Source organism: Sinohyriopsis cumingii, chromosome 11 (genome assembly GCF_028554795.1).
Source record: "Sinohyriopsis cumingii isolate HCF-2022 chromosome 11, ASM2855479v2, whole genome shotgun sequence".
Lineage (NCBI taxonomy): Eukaryota > Metazoa > Mollusca > Bivalvia > Unionida > Unionidae > Sinohyriopsis > Sinohyriopsis cumingii.
The window spans coordinates 69,470,383-69,487,261 of record NC_142971.1 but is presented as its reverse complement, the minus strand read 5'-3'; the positions used below and the strand labels follow the sequence as shown (position 1 = coordinate 69,487,261).

The 16,879-nt window shown below is 35.9% G+C and overlaps 1 protein-coding gene across 3 annotated transcripts in view; it reads right to left on the bottom strand.

The window, feature by feature from the left end:
- The window catches only part of LOC149788649 (megakaryocyte-associated tyrosine-protein kinase-like), a 66,174-nt gene that overhangs the window by 31,759 nt on the left and 17,536 nt on the right, over positions 1 to 16,879 (bottom strand). For 2 of the 3 annotated variants that reach the window (XM_089974736.1, XM_089974735.1), the window contains exons 2-4: positions 13,549 to 13,790; positions 1,802 to 1,963; positions 1,514 to 1,635 (exon numbers count right to left, since the gene is read on the bottom strand). In XM_089974736.1, the coding sequence (XP_089830862.1) occupies positions 1,514 to 1,635; positions 1,802 to 1,963; positions 13,549 to 13,651 (387 nt within the window). In that variant the 5' untranslated portion in view covers positions 13,652 to 13,790. The remainder of the gene's footprint in view (positions 1 to 1,513; positions 1,636 to 1,801; positions 1,964 to 13,548; positions 13,791 to 16,879) is intronic. The other variant, XM_089974738.1, reaches the window with a different exon arrangement.

The window sequence follows — 16,879 nt, the reverse complement described above, 5'->3', positions numbered from 1 at the left end:
CTGCTGGGTGGAAAGTTGTAGTTGTGCTTCTTGTTGTGCTTGTAGTTGTGTAAAAAAACGAGATATTGCGTTATCAAATGCAATACACCTAGTATCATTCCTTCTAGCTTGATCAGCATCATAGTAGATACGAAATATCCGCTTATACCAGTTTTCACGACCTACAGCATCATTGATATACTCGGGTTTTAAAAGCTTATTTCGTCCATCATAACTTCGCACGGCAAACTCAGCTAAACCATCCATGGTTGGAACTTTTCTTTATGGATTTAATACCTATTTCGGTGTATCTATCGATTACATCAACCTTAACCTTGGCTTGTGCTGTTGCTGTTGCTGTTGTTGGTGCATCACTGGTGCCGGCACGAGTTTCACCTTCAGGTATCCCTTCGTCGGCGGATGAATGTCGAACCGCAGCTGCTATATCAGTCGGAAGATCTTGTAAAATCTTTTTTATTTCTTTAGCCCGCTCAGCAGTTTGTTTTAACAGTGAAAAATACCCTTTTTTCTTTCCTCCTCATCCATAATATCCCCCATATAGCTCTTTCGCTAGTCGCTGCAACTTTTTCAGTAGCCGTAGTGACAGTTTTAAATAACTGTTCTGTGTCCGTAGCAAATTCACCTTGTGCTTCTTGTCATTGTTGTAGTTTTTCTCTGACACTATCACGAACAGGAATATTTTTTTTGATTGCTTCTAGTCGCTCTCGTGCTAATCTAGCTCTGTGTGCTTCTCCAATATTTGCCATTACTGATATAATAATTTTTTAATTAATAGCTGCAGAGAGGGCAGCGACTCATGCTTGGCACCGACGCGGTCGCCGACTTTTCTTCGCACGATGTCGTAATAAAAAAATTATCAGTGATATGCCATGTAAGTCCAAGTTACCGGTCAAATCGCGATTTAAAAAAAAAAAAATTGCGATTTTTCGTGGAAGGCTCTTTTTGCGACACAGTGAGTGAACCAATTAGAGTTTGTTCGCCCTATCTGCTGCTGAAATAATTACTAGGTCGTCATGCGAGTGTGTCTGCTACACTCAAGTGCATATAACACCGATTGAGTAACGTCAGTTTTTGGTGATGTGTGCTTCGTCGTGAGGGAATATGGGCTCGTGCGTACAGGCAAGGTGCTGGGTGTTGTTTACCCGCGGACCTGGGTTCGAATCTCCGTAGGGTACAAATTAGAAATTTTTTAACCTCTTTGATAGTATTATTTTTATTAAAATATTAATTCTTCCCTTTATTATCAAGCAGTCTTCTATAGAATCCAGGGATAGCACTTTCCGTTCTATCTGGTGTATATTTATAATTCTCTTCCTCTCTCTCTCTCTCTCTCTCTCTCTCTCTCTCTCTCTCTATATATATATATATATATATATATATATATATATATATATAAGAATGTTTTGATCTTATTTCGCTTTATTCCTTACTTTAAAATAAATAAATGGACCCATTGTATAGTTGAAAACAATTTCATAACTCTCTTTTATCAATGCATTTGCATGTAGCTTACCTCATTGATAGCCTTGTTTCCATTTACTTCACCAAACGTACGACCTGTTTCTACAAGCCAAGAATCCAAACTTCCTTTAACCATGTATTCAAAAATCATATAACGTGTGCCTTCCTCACTGCCTACAATTATAGAAGACAAATTTAGATGATGACATACATTGTGGTCAGGAATTGTGAACGGGACATAAGAATGCGTATGAATAAACAGATATAAAGGATGACTGATACAACACACATATATTAAATCAAAATGACTTATCAATGGACAATGAAAGCATATACTTACTAGTCACGCCAAGTAATCTGAGTATGTTAGCGTGATTAAGTGCGCTCATTGCAGTGACTTCTCTGTCAAAATCAAAAGCAAGATCCCCCGAGACGCTATCCTTCAAATACTTAAAAGCCACTGTGGTAGGTTTGTTTCCCCATTCTTCTTCAAACATTTGGCCTATAAGAAATGCAAAACAATTACTGAATTTTTTTGTAAAGTAAAGTAAAAAACAGGACGAGTGTTTGTGTTTGTCATGAAGACAATGCCACCTGTTATGAAATGCCTGATATGGCTTGGCTAGACCATCACATATTCCAGGATAATTAAAGTGACGTGTTTGGCGCACCCTAGTATTTTGTAAATATACTTTTTACTTGCATGGCGTGACGCCTACATTGTTTGAGTGGCACACGCGTAATACATGTTACTGCGCGCGACTATATCTGTCACTTAGGGATCTTGACTGGGACAGCCATTAGAAGGAAGTTCTTTGTACGTTTAGCTGTCAGGGCGAGATCGCCATTATGTGTTACCTAGTTCGAGCCAACAAATGGGGTGATTTGCATTCCTTTTAGGTCAAATTAACGTCCAGATTCGCAAAACAAGCTGAATGTTATAGTATATGCTTGCGTTGTTTTATCATACGTTTAGTTTAATTCACCATGAGTGTATGGCTTATGTAATTTGGTAGCAAGAGATGGTATGATTCATATTATTGGCAGGGATATGAGCATATGTGTAGTACTCCTGTTTGTAGGTTACTGTGTCGCTATTATAACTAATACTGAAGATATATATATATATATATATATATATATATATATATATATATATATATATATATATATATATATATATACAGAGTATTACTATATCATATTTTTTATTTACCCAATAAATGTTATGTCATTCATACATTACAGAAAGTCGTACATACAGGAATATTTCAGGCGTGTTAATACTAATTCCTTTGAAACGCTCAGATGTTATTAATCTGAATGATAATCAGAAAGCAGATTATTTGAAAAGTTGTTTTCTCATATTCAGCTGACTAGGTGTGAGTGATTAGGTGTGGATAAATGGGTGCGGACTGACTAGATGTAGCTAGAGGCCACTGTAGTAGAGGTGAAAGACCATAACGAGAAATGCCAACGTGTGTGTGCAGGGAAAGACTGTGTGGTTAAAGTGACCGAGCCGGGAGAGAGGGTCAAGTGCATATGAAATGGCAAGTAAACATTGGCCATATGTAAGAGAAATGTAATTATAGTGTTTGACTACGAGAAATGTCATTGTAGTGCTTGACTATAAGAGAAATGTCATCGTAGTGCTTGACTATAACAGAACTGTAATTGTAGTGCTTGGCTATAAGAGAAATGTCATTGTAGTGCTTGACTATAAGAGAAATGTCAGTATGGTGGTTGACTATAGAAACAAAACGGACGGTAGTGTTTATCTAAGACAACCTCACATATTTATTGAATATTCCAAATAATTATTTATTTGTTCTTTGTTTTTCGCTGGATCCATAATTTGTACTTTTGTATTTATCTTGGTGTCCTGTTTCTTTATTTTACAATCATTAGTGCATGAGGGTAATACATTGTTTTCATTGTCACTCACATACGTGTTAGTTCTTAAATCCCATTCAGTCTCAAAGTGTGTTGGCTCGATTACAATACACCACCACAAATGATATTTAGTTTGTGTAAACTGTCTACCATAGACTTGGTTGCTGTTGTAATGTTTACAACTGTGTCGACATCGGGTACGTAGTGGACTCGTCAAGTTGTATATTGCACCCACCGGACTATAACAGTAATATACTTAAGTAATGTTTTGGCAGTTATGTCACGCGGTACTTGTGTGTATTTAAATAGTCTGTATAAAATGTTTCTTTACCTGTATGAAAAACTATTTATCCTATGTACTATTTGGTATAACACGGTTTTACTTATCGCACATTGTTTGATAAGAATAGTTGGTTTTGTATTTAACGTTACACCAGCACTTTGAAGAGTATATATCACCGAGGTAAGTATAGGCCCTTTCCCAAAAAGACATTCCTCTGTAACCGATCCAAGTTGTTCAATTGGTGAGAATCGAACCCTCATACCTCCGATAACTATTTCAAGACCACTAAACCATACTATCTTCAAATTATATGGATAGTTAGATAAGTTCCACTTACACTGTCAGAAGCATAGTTTACACTTCCTCATTTAGAGATTTTAAATATAATCGTGACGTATTAATTTCTTAAAACGATCTGCTTCTTTATATTCCTAATTACTAAAATCTGTTTGTTTATGTGAGTGAAAAAGGCCAAATATTACTGTGTATATTCATGTGTGTGTATATCGATGTACATATATATGTGTTTGGGTATTAGGTCATATATAAAATATCATATATTAATGATTTTCCCTAATATATATGTATAAAAGTTTGTTCACTAAATAGCAAAGTACTTTTATCAAATAGCACATCAGATATTTCCCATCGAGCAAGCTACAAATAAACATTGCAGAATGGTTACCAACATTATTAAATAGATGTGATTTATAAATAAAGCAGTGATTGACAGCACTGAGTACACAAGTCACCTATGACGTAACCATCTTTTTTCCTGTGTACGCTTGAATATCCAGGTGGTAACGTGTCCCGGTATGTTTCGATAACATTCATATCTGATATGCACATATAAGTCTCATGTTCCTTCTACGACCCTATTCTTCCAGATATAGCCCAAATCATATTACGAACATGCCAGAATCTGGAAATAAAACTTTAATTTGTAAAGATTGCTTACTGTATACAAACTAATAAAAGTTTTCCTAATAAGAACCCAAAAAGGCAACTTAGATAACATCATACGCAGAAATGTACACATCAAAGTTTAAAGTTTAAATACGTTTTATGTTTGTAGATTTGCAAACTTAACCTCCTTTATTGTTTTATACATAAGGAAGACTATACTACAAACGAAATCGCTAACTCTAATGTAGCTTGCATATTGCATTATGCAGCGGAACGACTTCATCTGCAAATATACCAGACTTTGTCCAAATACAAGTGTCAAAAGACGAAAATATTTAACTAAATTTACTTAAATGACTATCACGTGGGTCCATTATCGGTTCGTGGATTTATATAACTAGCTTAATGATTAAACTACTGTAGACGCCAGTAAACACTGCCATCTCAAACATATTTGATACATAAAGCATGTATCGTATATACAATTTACAAGTCCACATTCGTTTTACTCGTGGCCACAGTTTATAATGCTCCCTTGCGTATAAAGTTACCAGAATTGTCCATGTATTGAATTTGAAAGAGGGAGATGATTCATATGTCTGCAAGTCTGAATAAGATGAAACTTGTCCTTCACCTTTTGGTGCAAACTATCTGATGTGGTCTATTGCTGCCCTAAAAGAGTGTAATGGATCTTACTTGAAGAAATAAAGTAACATATTGTTACTCGCACATGAGTATTTACTTGACCGAGAGGTTGTCAAACCCTGGGGCGATTCTCACTAGAAGTCATAAGTTTACCCCAACTTTCCAAAGACTTCCGTACAACTTCAGTTTTAAATTAGAAAGCCAGACGTGTCCGTTCTATACCTAAATTTTACTCTAATGTAAGACCACAGATAAAACAACCTGCCAAATATATATTAACTGCACATCTGCATGGTTTATCTTCATTATGTTTCCGTACCACCAACCGTTCGCGCCTTAGAAAATATACGAGTATCCCCTAACACTGGGAACTATTTTTACTCCGCCACCTTAGGCCAGTCAATGTATGCGTTCCAGGTATATTTCGCCAATATAACTGCACCACATTTGTTCCCATGGCGACATAAACGGTATCTGCCAAGTCCCTTCTTATTTATTCCCTTGTGTAATTTACCGGTTTCCTACCGTAAATAATGCCCTTGCAGTCACACCACCAATGTACACCACTAGATTTTAATATGGACTATCTTATTCATTCGGTTTTGGCCGGAATTCATTACTAGCAAACCATAGCAGCATGGAAACTCATTAACACTTCACTCCGTGACGTTTGCTCCTAATAATTGGCTAATTATTTCGGGCTCGCAATATTTCCATTGCGCCGAATTCCAATAATCACACAAGTAATCACACAAATCTAAGAATTCCTTAAAACGGGGAGCTATAACCAAATGCGCATACTCCATATTTATTACAATATCATTTGCACAACACAAAATGAATATGACAGGGAAGAAGATGTGCATATAAGATGTTTAAGAAAATTTATTTTATATAATGGGTTGACGTTTGCTGTTTTAGTTACGAAATGCATCTATTATATTGTATGTTGCAAATTTCATCTATTACAATTTCGTGTGTTATTGAATCGGCATTTACCTTGAGAGATATCGTAAAGTAAATGTAATACAGACAATTCACATTTATTCTTCCAATATGGTCAGAGTTTAGCTATTCAGACAGCAATATTATGATGAATCCTTGGTGCCGTAAATACAAACAGTAGATTTGCTCTGCATTAGTGATTTATAATCATGCCAATTTATTATAATCGGCATGGTCATAAATGATCACGTACCAAAACAAATGCCTTAGACGTAGAGTATTTTGTACAAAAACAAGAAAGGTAAACGTCCTTAAAATGGCACAAGTGTAACTTTGAAGGTCTGAGGGTCTGCAGATGATAATCAATCGTAAATGTAACAGAAAAATATTATTTTACAACTTTTATCGGTCTTTGGTATTACCGGGCATACATGCAAAATCTTTCTTTAGATATTAGGGTTCGTTTAAGTTTAGGGAACAATAACATTACATATGTATTGTCAATCTTCAAATGATACATTCGCAATGATAAAACGCAAAATCATGTACGAAACATATATCCAAATCATTTAATTTGCATCCAGTTATCAAGAAACTTGCTACATTCTTGATAATACTTACACTTGATAAACATTGTCAGGAAAATTCACCGATACAAAGTTCAAAATAGTTGCGATTTATTTCCAATTTTTTATATATACTGTTTTCCTTTTTAACTATTTACTTCATAACATTACATCTTGATTCAAGGCTGTGTACTCCTAACTTGCATTATACAAAGTACGATAGCTAATAAACCTTCAACGCGATCTTGCATTCATGTTTGTCAAAGTCAGAATCAATATGATAAAAATAATGCATTTTCTTGGCGGGAAATGTTTAATTTTAATTAAGATACATTCAGAACACCCGTGAAGCAATGCGAATTAATTTCAGATACTATAAATCGCATCCGTACTTAATGTAATATGGACGTTAGTCCACGGAAACAAGGAATCAGACGTGTTCATTCAATAAATTTCATTTATTTCCATTGCAGGTTGAATTCGTAATGATGAGAATGTTGTATTTGAAGGTGTGTTTAGACGTAGAACAAGGCGCTTTTATGTGGGTGGCATTGGCGTCAAATCTACTGCTGAAGGCCTCGGTAAATTCTTGAAAGAATACGATATAGATCCGTTATCCATAAAGTTTATCCACAGTAGACTTAATTGTCTATCGGCCAAGTTGACTGTATATAATTCAGACCGCAACACTGTTGACAATGATGTAGAATGGCCAAAAGGTGATTATGTAAAAAGGTGGTATGGGAATTGTCACGGAATGGTGTAAATGTTGTTAATTAAATACATGTACTCGGGTTTCGTTTCTTTTCTCTGTACAACGATGCCCGAGGGTGATTATAATATGGTCTGTGTATTTCGAAATCGTGAGTACAATTCGTCCTATGCCACACGTGCAAGGTGCCTTCAATAAGGAATAACGAAAATTCTAAAGGTATAAATACGTTACTATATGTAAAGGACCTTTACAATACAAATGGTTTTGTCAGCAAGCGGCCTGCTTAATGGATTCGCACAACTCCAGCTGTAGGGGTAGGTAATGTTTTGGGTTTTAAGTGATAACTAGTGTAGTACCATATTTACCTTTGCATGTTTGTTATAGTTTTCTTTACATGCCATAATGCGTGCATTTTTTATTCTTGTTGCGACGTAGTGCAGGATTTGTATTGGTAATGTAAAGTTACATTTTTTTTAAAAAAGGTTTACTATTGTCTTATCGAGCAGGGTTAGGTTTACTATTGAACCTCTGTTTTGTAATTGCCATAATAATATAATCTTTATAACTTACCATGTATAACGTCCTTACGTTATGTCTGTAACAAGTTTAGTACACTGTATCGGGTATATTTTCAGCTGAGTTTTTGATGGTAGGAATATCCGGGGTGTCCGGTGTTGTCAGAGGGTAGAAACGTCCGTGTGTCCGGAGCGTTTAAGGTGCCGGAGCGTCTAATGTCTAGCGTCCGGAATGTCAAGAGTGACTAAGGTGACCCAGCTGTAGAGCCGTCAAAGGACCAGGGGGTCCGGAGGGTCTAATATTTCAAGTGTCCGGAGGGTCTAATGTTTCAAGTGATCATAGTATTCCGAGGGTCCGGAGTCTATATTGGTTGTGAAATTGATTCGGAGGAGCTGTGGAGCGGATATGGTGCACGGGTGACGGAGTGCATCTCCACACATGTATTTTTAGCTGTATGCTAATTTTGGGTTAGTAAGACCCAATGTATTATTCAGGACTGGAAGGATAGATTGTATATCCGTTCTTGTTTAGTGACATAATTTCGCTACCTGAGCGAATACATTTTTTACTATGTGTAAAGACTTACATTGTTTACTATTTGAGTGAACTATATTCATCTTTCCATTATTGAATCATTTGTGAAATCATTTATCCTGTATTTTAGGGTTACTGAACTAAATTTATTTGTATATTTTTTCCATCTTTGAAACTGTGCGTTTTTATGTTAAATAGATCCAATATTTGGATTATAAATACGCACACATCTTCATAATACATTATTCATATAAATCGCCACATTAAATCATATATGTGTCGTCAAAACGTGTTCTGTTGTTAATTCGAAATATCCCACCCGGTTATCTTGTTACAGGAATCAGTCCTGTCGAGACAGGTTTAACAGTCGCGATCAGGAGGCAAATGAAGGTGCAGGATGCGATATTCCATGACTAAGGTGACATAGTCAATTGTTCTTAAATTTGCCATTATGTACTGTCGTAAGTTAATGTGTTTTGTCATCTTTGTCATTTTAGTCCTGCTTTCACAATGCATAAGTATTAATATGCCTATATTGCAGGTTAATATGAATCTTAATATACTGAGCTGGAATGTTAGAGGAATTATGTCCTTTGCTCTTAACTTTAGTGCAATGCTGGGTAAATATAATGTTGACGTAGCTTGCATGACTGAACATAAACTATTACAGCACATACTTCCATTTTGCGATTCTATTCGTTCTGATTATAAATGCACTGCTAAGACCGATGATATTTCCTCTAATAGCACGTTAATAAAATGTGGTAAATGAGGAGTTGCGATCTTCAGCAAAACTTATCTCATGGGATATGCTAACTCTATAGATGAAGTTAATAGTGACTGAGTTGTTGGCATAGAATTCAAATTTCCAGATATGCAAAATTTATATATTTTGTGTGTATATATGCCGATCCTATTGTATGACATAGATTGTTACAAAGCGCAAACTGATTTGATTTAAAATCTGTATGATCAGTACTCACAGCTGGGGGACGTGTATTTTACGGGTGATTTCAATGCAGCAGAGGAACAAGACACTTTCAGAGATTACAAAGATAGGGTATTTCATGAGTTCTTGCGACATAATAATCTAGTGAGTGCTGCGCATGTAATAATATGCACTGGTCCCCGTTATACATTCACCCCAGCAAGAACGATGATTGATAAGTTTGTACTGTCGGAGCATAGGTAGATTACGGAGTGTGCACATTGTTTCAGATCACGAAGAGCACGTGATATCTGACCATCTCCCTATCCTTACTTCCTTTCGTACAGTGGCCTGTGGAAGAGACTTCAGACAGTCTATGGAGATAAATAAGATAGCTTGGAATACATTAGACACTGATATCTTGAAAAACTACCAATACCCATCGCCTGAAAACTTTAGATATAGATACCATTTAGGACAATGTTGATAGATTTTTCGGGCGCATTGTTAATGCAAAACAGCAGTCAAGCGACATCGCGCTTCCAAAGTCTAAATTAAATTATCATGCCAAACCATACTGGTCAAATGAACTCAAAGAAGCACATAAGCTTCAAAGACAAGCTAGGTATACTTGAACAAATGAGGGAAGGCCGAGGGGTAGTCAACATAATTCTTGCAGAGAATATAAAGATAAGAAGAGAGACTTTAGAGACGTTCAAAAACTGGCTGTTGAAAAATATATGGAGGAGGTATATGAAGAAATTGAAAAAGCACATGAATGCGATATAAGACACTTTTGGAAAATGATCAACGTTAAGAGAGGAAACAATATACATTTTTGTCAGGAACTATCAACTGATGTAGTTTTGTCCGTGATGATGATTCCATCACAAATGGCTTTTCCAGATAATATGAGGACATTATCACACCAAATTTTAGCCATAGTTTTGACGGAAACTTTTATGAATTTATAGAGTGAGAATTAAATCGGGGTCTACAGGACGGAGTAAGCCATTATGAGGCCTTACAGACCAGTATCAGTTTAAACGAAGTAAGAGCAATCATTAAAGGTCTAAAGAAATCAAAAGCATCGGGCCATAATCAAATTTGCAATGAACATTTGATCTATGGCAGCGACTACCTCATCGAGTGTATGACAATTTTATTTACTCAGATGATTGATCAATCTTACATACCTGTAGATTGCAAACAAGGGTTAGTTATACCATTGTACAAAGGTAACGGAAAATCAAAGAACTCCCTCGAAAGTTACAGGCATGTTACATTACTGCCTGTTATCTACAAAACCTTTGAGAAAATTATTCATGAACGTTTGGTAACTTGGCTCAAAGATACTAATTCTAGTATACCAAGTTCACAACAACATGGTTACCAAAAAGATTTAGGCCGCACAACAGCGAGATTTGTGCTCTCGCAATCAGTACAATATAATGTAAACATGGGTTCACGGGTTTTTACTGCATTTCTTGATACAAAAAACGCATTTGATACCGTGTGGCACAAATGACTACTTTTTAAATTATTCATGTTGGGAATTACGGGTAAATCTTTTTTGATATTTTTTAACATGTATACAAATTTACAGAGTAAAGTTCTTGTAAATGGGCACTTTTCAGATTGGTTCTCAATTGGCCAAGGAGTGAGACAAGGTGGTGTTTTGTCAACCTTAATATACACAATATTTATAAATGACTTGCTGCTACAGTTAGAAAATAGTGGGTTTGGAGCAAAGATTGGATCCTTGGCTGTGGGAAATCCAACCCTAGCGGATGATATTTCACTTTTGGCTATATATCCTAGCAATCTACAAAAGCTGTTAGATCTAGCATACGATTACAGTAACAAGTGGCGATTCGAGCTTAGTGTCACAAAGTCATTCATTATCATTTTCGGTCCCCAGTACAAGAATTATATCAGTATGAACTTGTATCTGGGCCCGTCATGTTTGCCGGTTACTGATTCGGCAACACACCTGGGACACCGGATTAACTCCAAGCTGACGTCGCATGACGCAATACTCGATGCATGCAAGAAAGGAAAAAAATCTTTTCACGGTCTGTTTGGTATTGGCATTAAACCGAATGGTATTGGCATTAAACCGAATGGCTTAAATCCTTTGGTTGCTGCAAATGTAATTAAAAAGGTAATTTCACTTCAATGTTTTATGGAAGTGAATTATGGTGTAACATTTCAAAAGTGACCTCTCTTTATTGGATAAAACTCTGAGGTATTTTGACAAACATTCACAAGGTTTTCCAACACATAAAAGATCAGACATTGCCCTGGGAATACTAGGATGGAGATCAGCACAGTTCGAAATTAATATTAAAAAAATTGATGTTTTTACACAGATTGTGTTTGATGCCTAACAACATACATACTAAACGTGTTTAACGTTGCGTTATTTCACTTCATTTTGAGCGGATGCATGTCAAACTACGGGTTAATTTCAAATTTATAATATACATCAAAGAAGTTTGACTTGCTCGGGTATCTAACTGATTATTTGCATCACTCTGAAATTCCAGATAAACAAAATTGGAAAGAAATTGTAAGTTCAAACTTTGTTGGTCTTTAAAATAGCCTCTGGAAAATTCGTATGTCTAATCAAGCATATTTGATAGATTCTCTTCCATACACGAATACTTACGACCTGCCTCAGTGTGGCAGTCGGCTAAAAACAGACAACACTCTAAGGTATTTACATATGTAGCTATACTATGGGCTGCTCTTCCTCAAACACAGCTCAATATGTGTATTAAATATGGGAATGTTTATACAGACTTGATACTTCATTGTTGTGTTAGTTCTCCTTATATGTCGAATTTTAGAACCTCTTTCTGAGATGTCCTTACTGATAAAGTTCCACTGAGCCTGCACATTACGTTATTTAATGCAGAAGTTGAGCTGTAACTACACTATCTTCTAGGTAAAAGGTTACCATGAGGTGTAATCGACAAAGAAAATTCCAAGCTACTCGTCCTGTATGCAGCATACCTTGTCATTCAGTGTGCAGCTATCTTCTACAAATAAGGTACTGAAACTTGCAACTTATGCAGCTGACGAACACTTTGTTGACTGATATAGTGTAAGAATTTGGATTCTAATATCGTTGGTTTTTTTATATAACTTTTTTATTTAAATACTTATCTATTGATTATATTTAGATGATTTATTCTTATATCATGTAATCTTCCATGGAAGGTAATAACGATGATGATGAAGGTAATATCGAAGTTAGTCCATGGAAACAAGGAATCATACGTGTGCATTAAATAAATTTCAGTTATTTACATTGCCGGTTGAATTCGTATTACAATATATTATAAAAACATATGGACATTCGAGTGGTTTGTTGATAAAGCAAACATTATTTCCCTTTTCGAAATCATCGTTTCAATAGTTTAACAATTTTTGTTTTACATCTTTATTTATCTAAAGGAAACGGTATTCAACATGAAATATCACACATAACGTGCCATTGACAACACATATAAAACATACGCAGATCTTATCAAACGTCCTTGCCCAGTGGCGCTAAATTGCATTGTTTTAGCTATGTGTTTCGTGTCAGGATGAATATTAGTTTCAATTTTTTCTTCCTAATAAAGTGGTAGTGATCAAGATGTCAGAATGTATCAAGGTTTGATAGAGCAACGTACGTCAATTGTTCTAAATATTTTAGCAAAAGCATAAAACTATTTTCATATCGACGTTATCAATGTAATTGGTGTAGGTGCTACTCCAAATATATCTCTAATTCAGTTCCCAAATCCGTGATATGTATTAATTTGTCAACGACAAATACATTCAATTCAATAATGATCGGCAAATGCTTATCTTCAGTGGACTCGAACTGATCATGCCGGCAATTGTTTTGGTCCTCTGTTCATGTCAATGGAACCAGGATGGATTCGTTGCTGTTCAAGTCAATTTAATTCATAAATATGTATGTATCCATTTTATTAGTTCATTTAAACTTGGCTTTAAAATGTCTTGACACGTAAACGAATACAGAAGTAATTTAAAGTTCATACCCTATGGCTTTTGCTAAATGATAAGAACTGGCTGTCAACAATAACTGTTACCACTTCAGTTGCTAACAGAAGGTAGCATGGTTTCATTAGTTACATACCTTTCAGAATTACACCGTAAGACCCCGTTGCAATAACGTCTTTAATTCGAACTAGATCAAATTCTATTTCCTTTGGTTGATTTTTGGCTCCTGCCGTTTCCATTCTAGCATTGTGTCCAAAATAGTAACAACAGTGGTTCTCAAAAGATTTAGTCAGAGCAGAGATGTGTTTTTCGTTTTCGGCAGTAAGGATATAACCACTGATATTGCCATCAAAGCACCAGCTGACCGTCCACTATGCCCTGTGGAAGGAAACGTGGGATATACATACGAGTTAAGTGTAATGAACATTAAAATAATACAAAACCTGCTTCCACCCTATGGAAGACATGGTTAAAAGTTTAAGCAGAGGGGGAAAAAAAGATATGAATCAGTTCCACTTAAGTCCGATATACTGCGAGACGCTTCTTTATATCTAAACCTATATATACGCATCATATCGGCCAATTCTGCGCGTCGGGTAATTTTTCGCGACGATACGTCATTTCTATAAACATTGGATCTCATGTTATTTTAGTCTGGTTCCCTGCTTAGTATACTCCCTGCGTTGCACTCAGCTCTACTAATTCAGGCGAACGCGGCGCCATATTGTCAAGTGATCAAAACAAATGACCTCACATTGAGATCTAGTTAATCTAACCGCGGTACATTTATTCTTTGAATATTCTCATTCTTAATGACAAAATATGAACTTTACTAATACTTTTAATTTTAATTATAGCAGTCATTATCTTGTGTTCATGCTTATCCGCCAATTCGTCATATAGTTGTAGAATATGTGCACGTTGTTTTCTTGCATTAAATATTACGAATTTATGCAATAAGGTCCAAAATGTTCTCTTCAAAATTACACCTATAATTATATTTTGCAAGTCAGGGTGTAATATGTGATCAGAATATCAATAGTCTATAATACAACGGCTAAAGACTAGTTTACGGAATGGACTAATTCTGATGACGATCATGATTATTGAGATCAAGTAAACAAACGGCTATGGTACAACTATTGTCAGTGTAGGTTTGACAAATGATTGATTTTGTATTACCGAACACCTCACATAAACTACGATGGTATATGACTGACTAAAGCAACATCTAAATTTAAGCAATGTATGGAGGGAATCATATTATAATAAACGACTACAGAGCTGAAACTGTTTTGTAGAATCATGATACATAACATAACAGCCGAAGATTCAACGCAGACTAATGTCGGATTGGAAACAAATCTTTGGCTCATGTTCTAGTTAACGGTTGTTTTACCTTTTCTTCGGTACCATATTTGATCTTTTTTACTGAATCAACAATATTTAGAAAGTATCAAATCGACTTTTCACATTGATAGCTTTTTTAAAAAAGCGTCATATCGAACAGTCAATCTTCGAAAACAAAAATGCGAACTTAGCAGGCATATTTTATCAATGTTTTATATAGTTTTATCAGTCATATATTCGAATATGCCAGTGTAGTCTGGGATCAATGTTCGCTGATTGATTCAGAAGTAGCTGGAAATGCCACATCTTGAAGCGGCAAGAATACTTCGAGAGCATCTAAAACACACCAATAGGCACTTTCGTTATTTTGAAATATAGTGGGAAATTCTAGAGGAAAGAGACAAAAATTATTAACACTCTACAAAATCAAAATGAGCCAAACTCCGGGTTATCTCATTATATTACCACAACCCCTTGTCCGGACAAATTTTAACCTTCGATGTTAAAATAATAGTCATTTGCAATTGCAGGCTTAGTTCTACCGATTCATATTTTATGCCCTCAACAGCAGCCATGTGGAACAATCGTGAACATGATACTAAATGTACCATGCCTTACAGTGGTTTGAAACAGTGTTTCTGTCCAAATGTCGCGTCTAGTAAAGTGCCTAGTTTTAGTCATCGAACACTATTAATTATCCATATTAGTTTACGAGATAATGTGAGCTCATTAAAACACATCTTTTTCGTGTTCAAGTTGTCGACACACCATTTTAAAAGTCCTGCAGTTCCATTGCAGCTAATACGCAGTTCTGAATGTTCTGACCCTGGTGTAATTTGCAACGAAGTGAGCTGATAAGAAAATTGTACATGCAGAAATAAGGCCATACATAATAATTGTTTCGGCAGCGATAACGTGAGGTTGTTGTCAAACTGGTCTATTGGTAAATACATCCACCTCTCCAACAATAATAATTACTGATAATCAGTGTTAACCTTCAAAGGCCACTCTGTTTCAGATATTATTCAACGATAACCCACTGGAAACAAACTCTCTCCGACGAATGTCAAGCTTGAAATGAACCATTAGGAACACTATTCCCATTTATTATGGCTTCTCAGCTAGAGGAGACATTAGATGTGTGTATTAAGGATGGAGGGGTCCATTCAAGATTCAATAGCTTAAGCTGCTTTCAATCTCAGTCGATCATACTTCCCCAATTTCGGAAATTTCGCTGTATGATTATAACGATTCGCGTCTATTTTTAAATGATTTGGACTACATATTTCACTGCTATGACAGATGATACATAACTGAGTTTTCTCATTCTACCTGACGCATAAACATGATCATTAACTACACAATGATAATAACAAACTCACATTTCTTGCTTTGAATTGATTTAGTACGATCTGTAAAGCAGCATATTTGGTGCATTTCAAATACTATTCCAAACTATATTTCGATTCATTTGCTTTATAGCACGCTAATCTCCGCTGCTGAAAGTTTGTTTGCAAGAAAATCTCATTTAGATTCTCCATCGAAGCTCTTAAAAAGTGGTATAATGGCCATATAGTTATTACAAAAGAAGTTAGTAAAATGGCCAAGCCAAATCTCCGCGTACTGTAATCAACTTGACTAATCAGTTGCAAGGATATTTAACATGGGCATGGAACGCAATGATTATCTCATCATTTCATTTTTGTGTTGGACCCTGATGGTTGAGCGGTCTATGGTGCTACCCTTTACAGATAACTTACATCGCACCTTTGTCCATGTTGTTTCGAATCTTGGCTAGGCCAAATGGGCATTGTTAGAAAGCCAGCCACTAGTTTCCCAAGGGACGTCGGTTCTCTAGGCTTTGCCCGGTTTCTTCCTCAGCTAAAAGTATTGGCCGCCATTTTGAGTGTATTATGTGCTGAAAAACTGTCGTGAAACCCAACAAAAGCAACAGCTGTTATTTGTTTGTGGGCTTGAATTTCGGCTTCGCGAGTCTGCTTATGAGAGACAAATAACACCCGTTGGTCGAGGTTTGGAGAAATTATGGGGGTTTTCCGGGTTCCTTCTTAGCCAAATATACTGGTCGCCATATATGCCTGTTTTTTGATGAAAACATT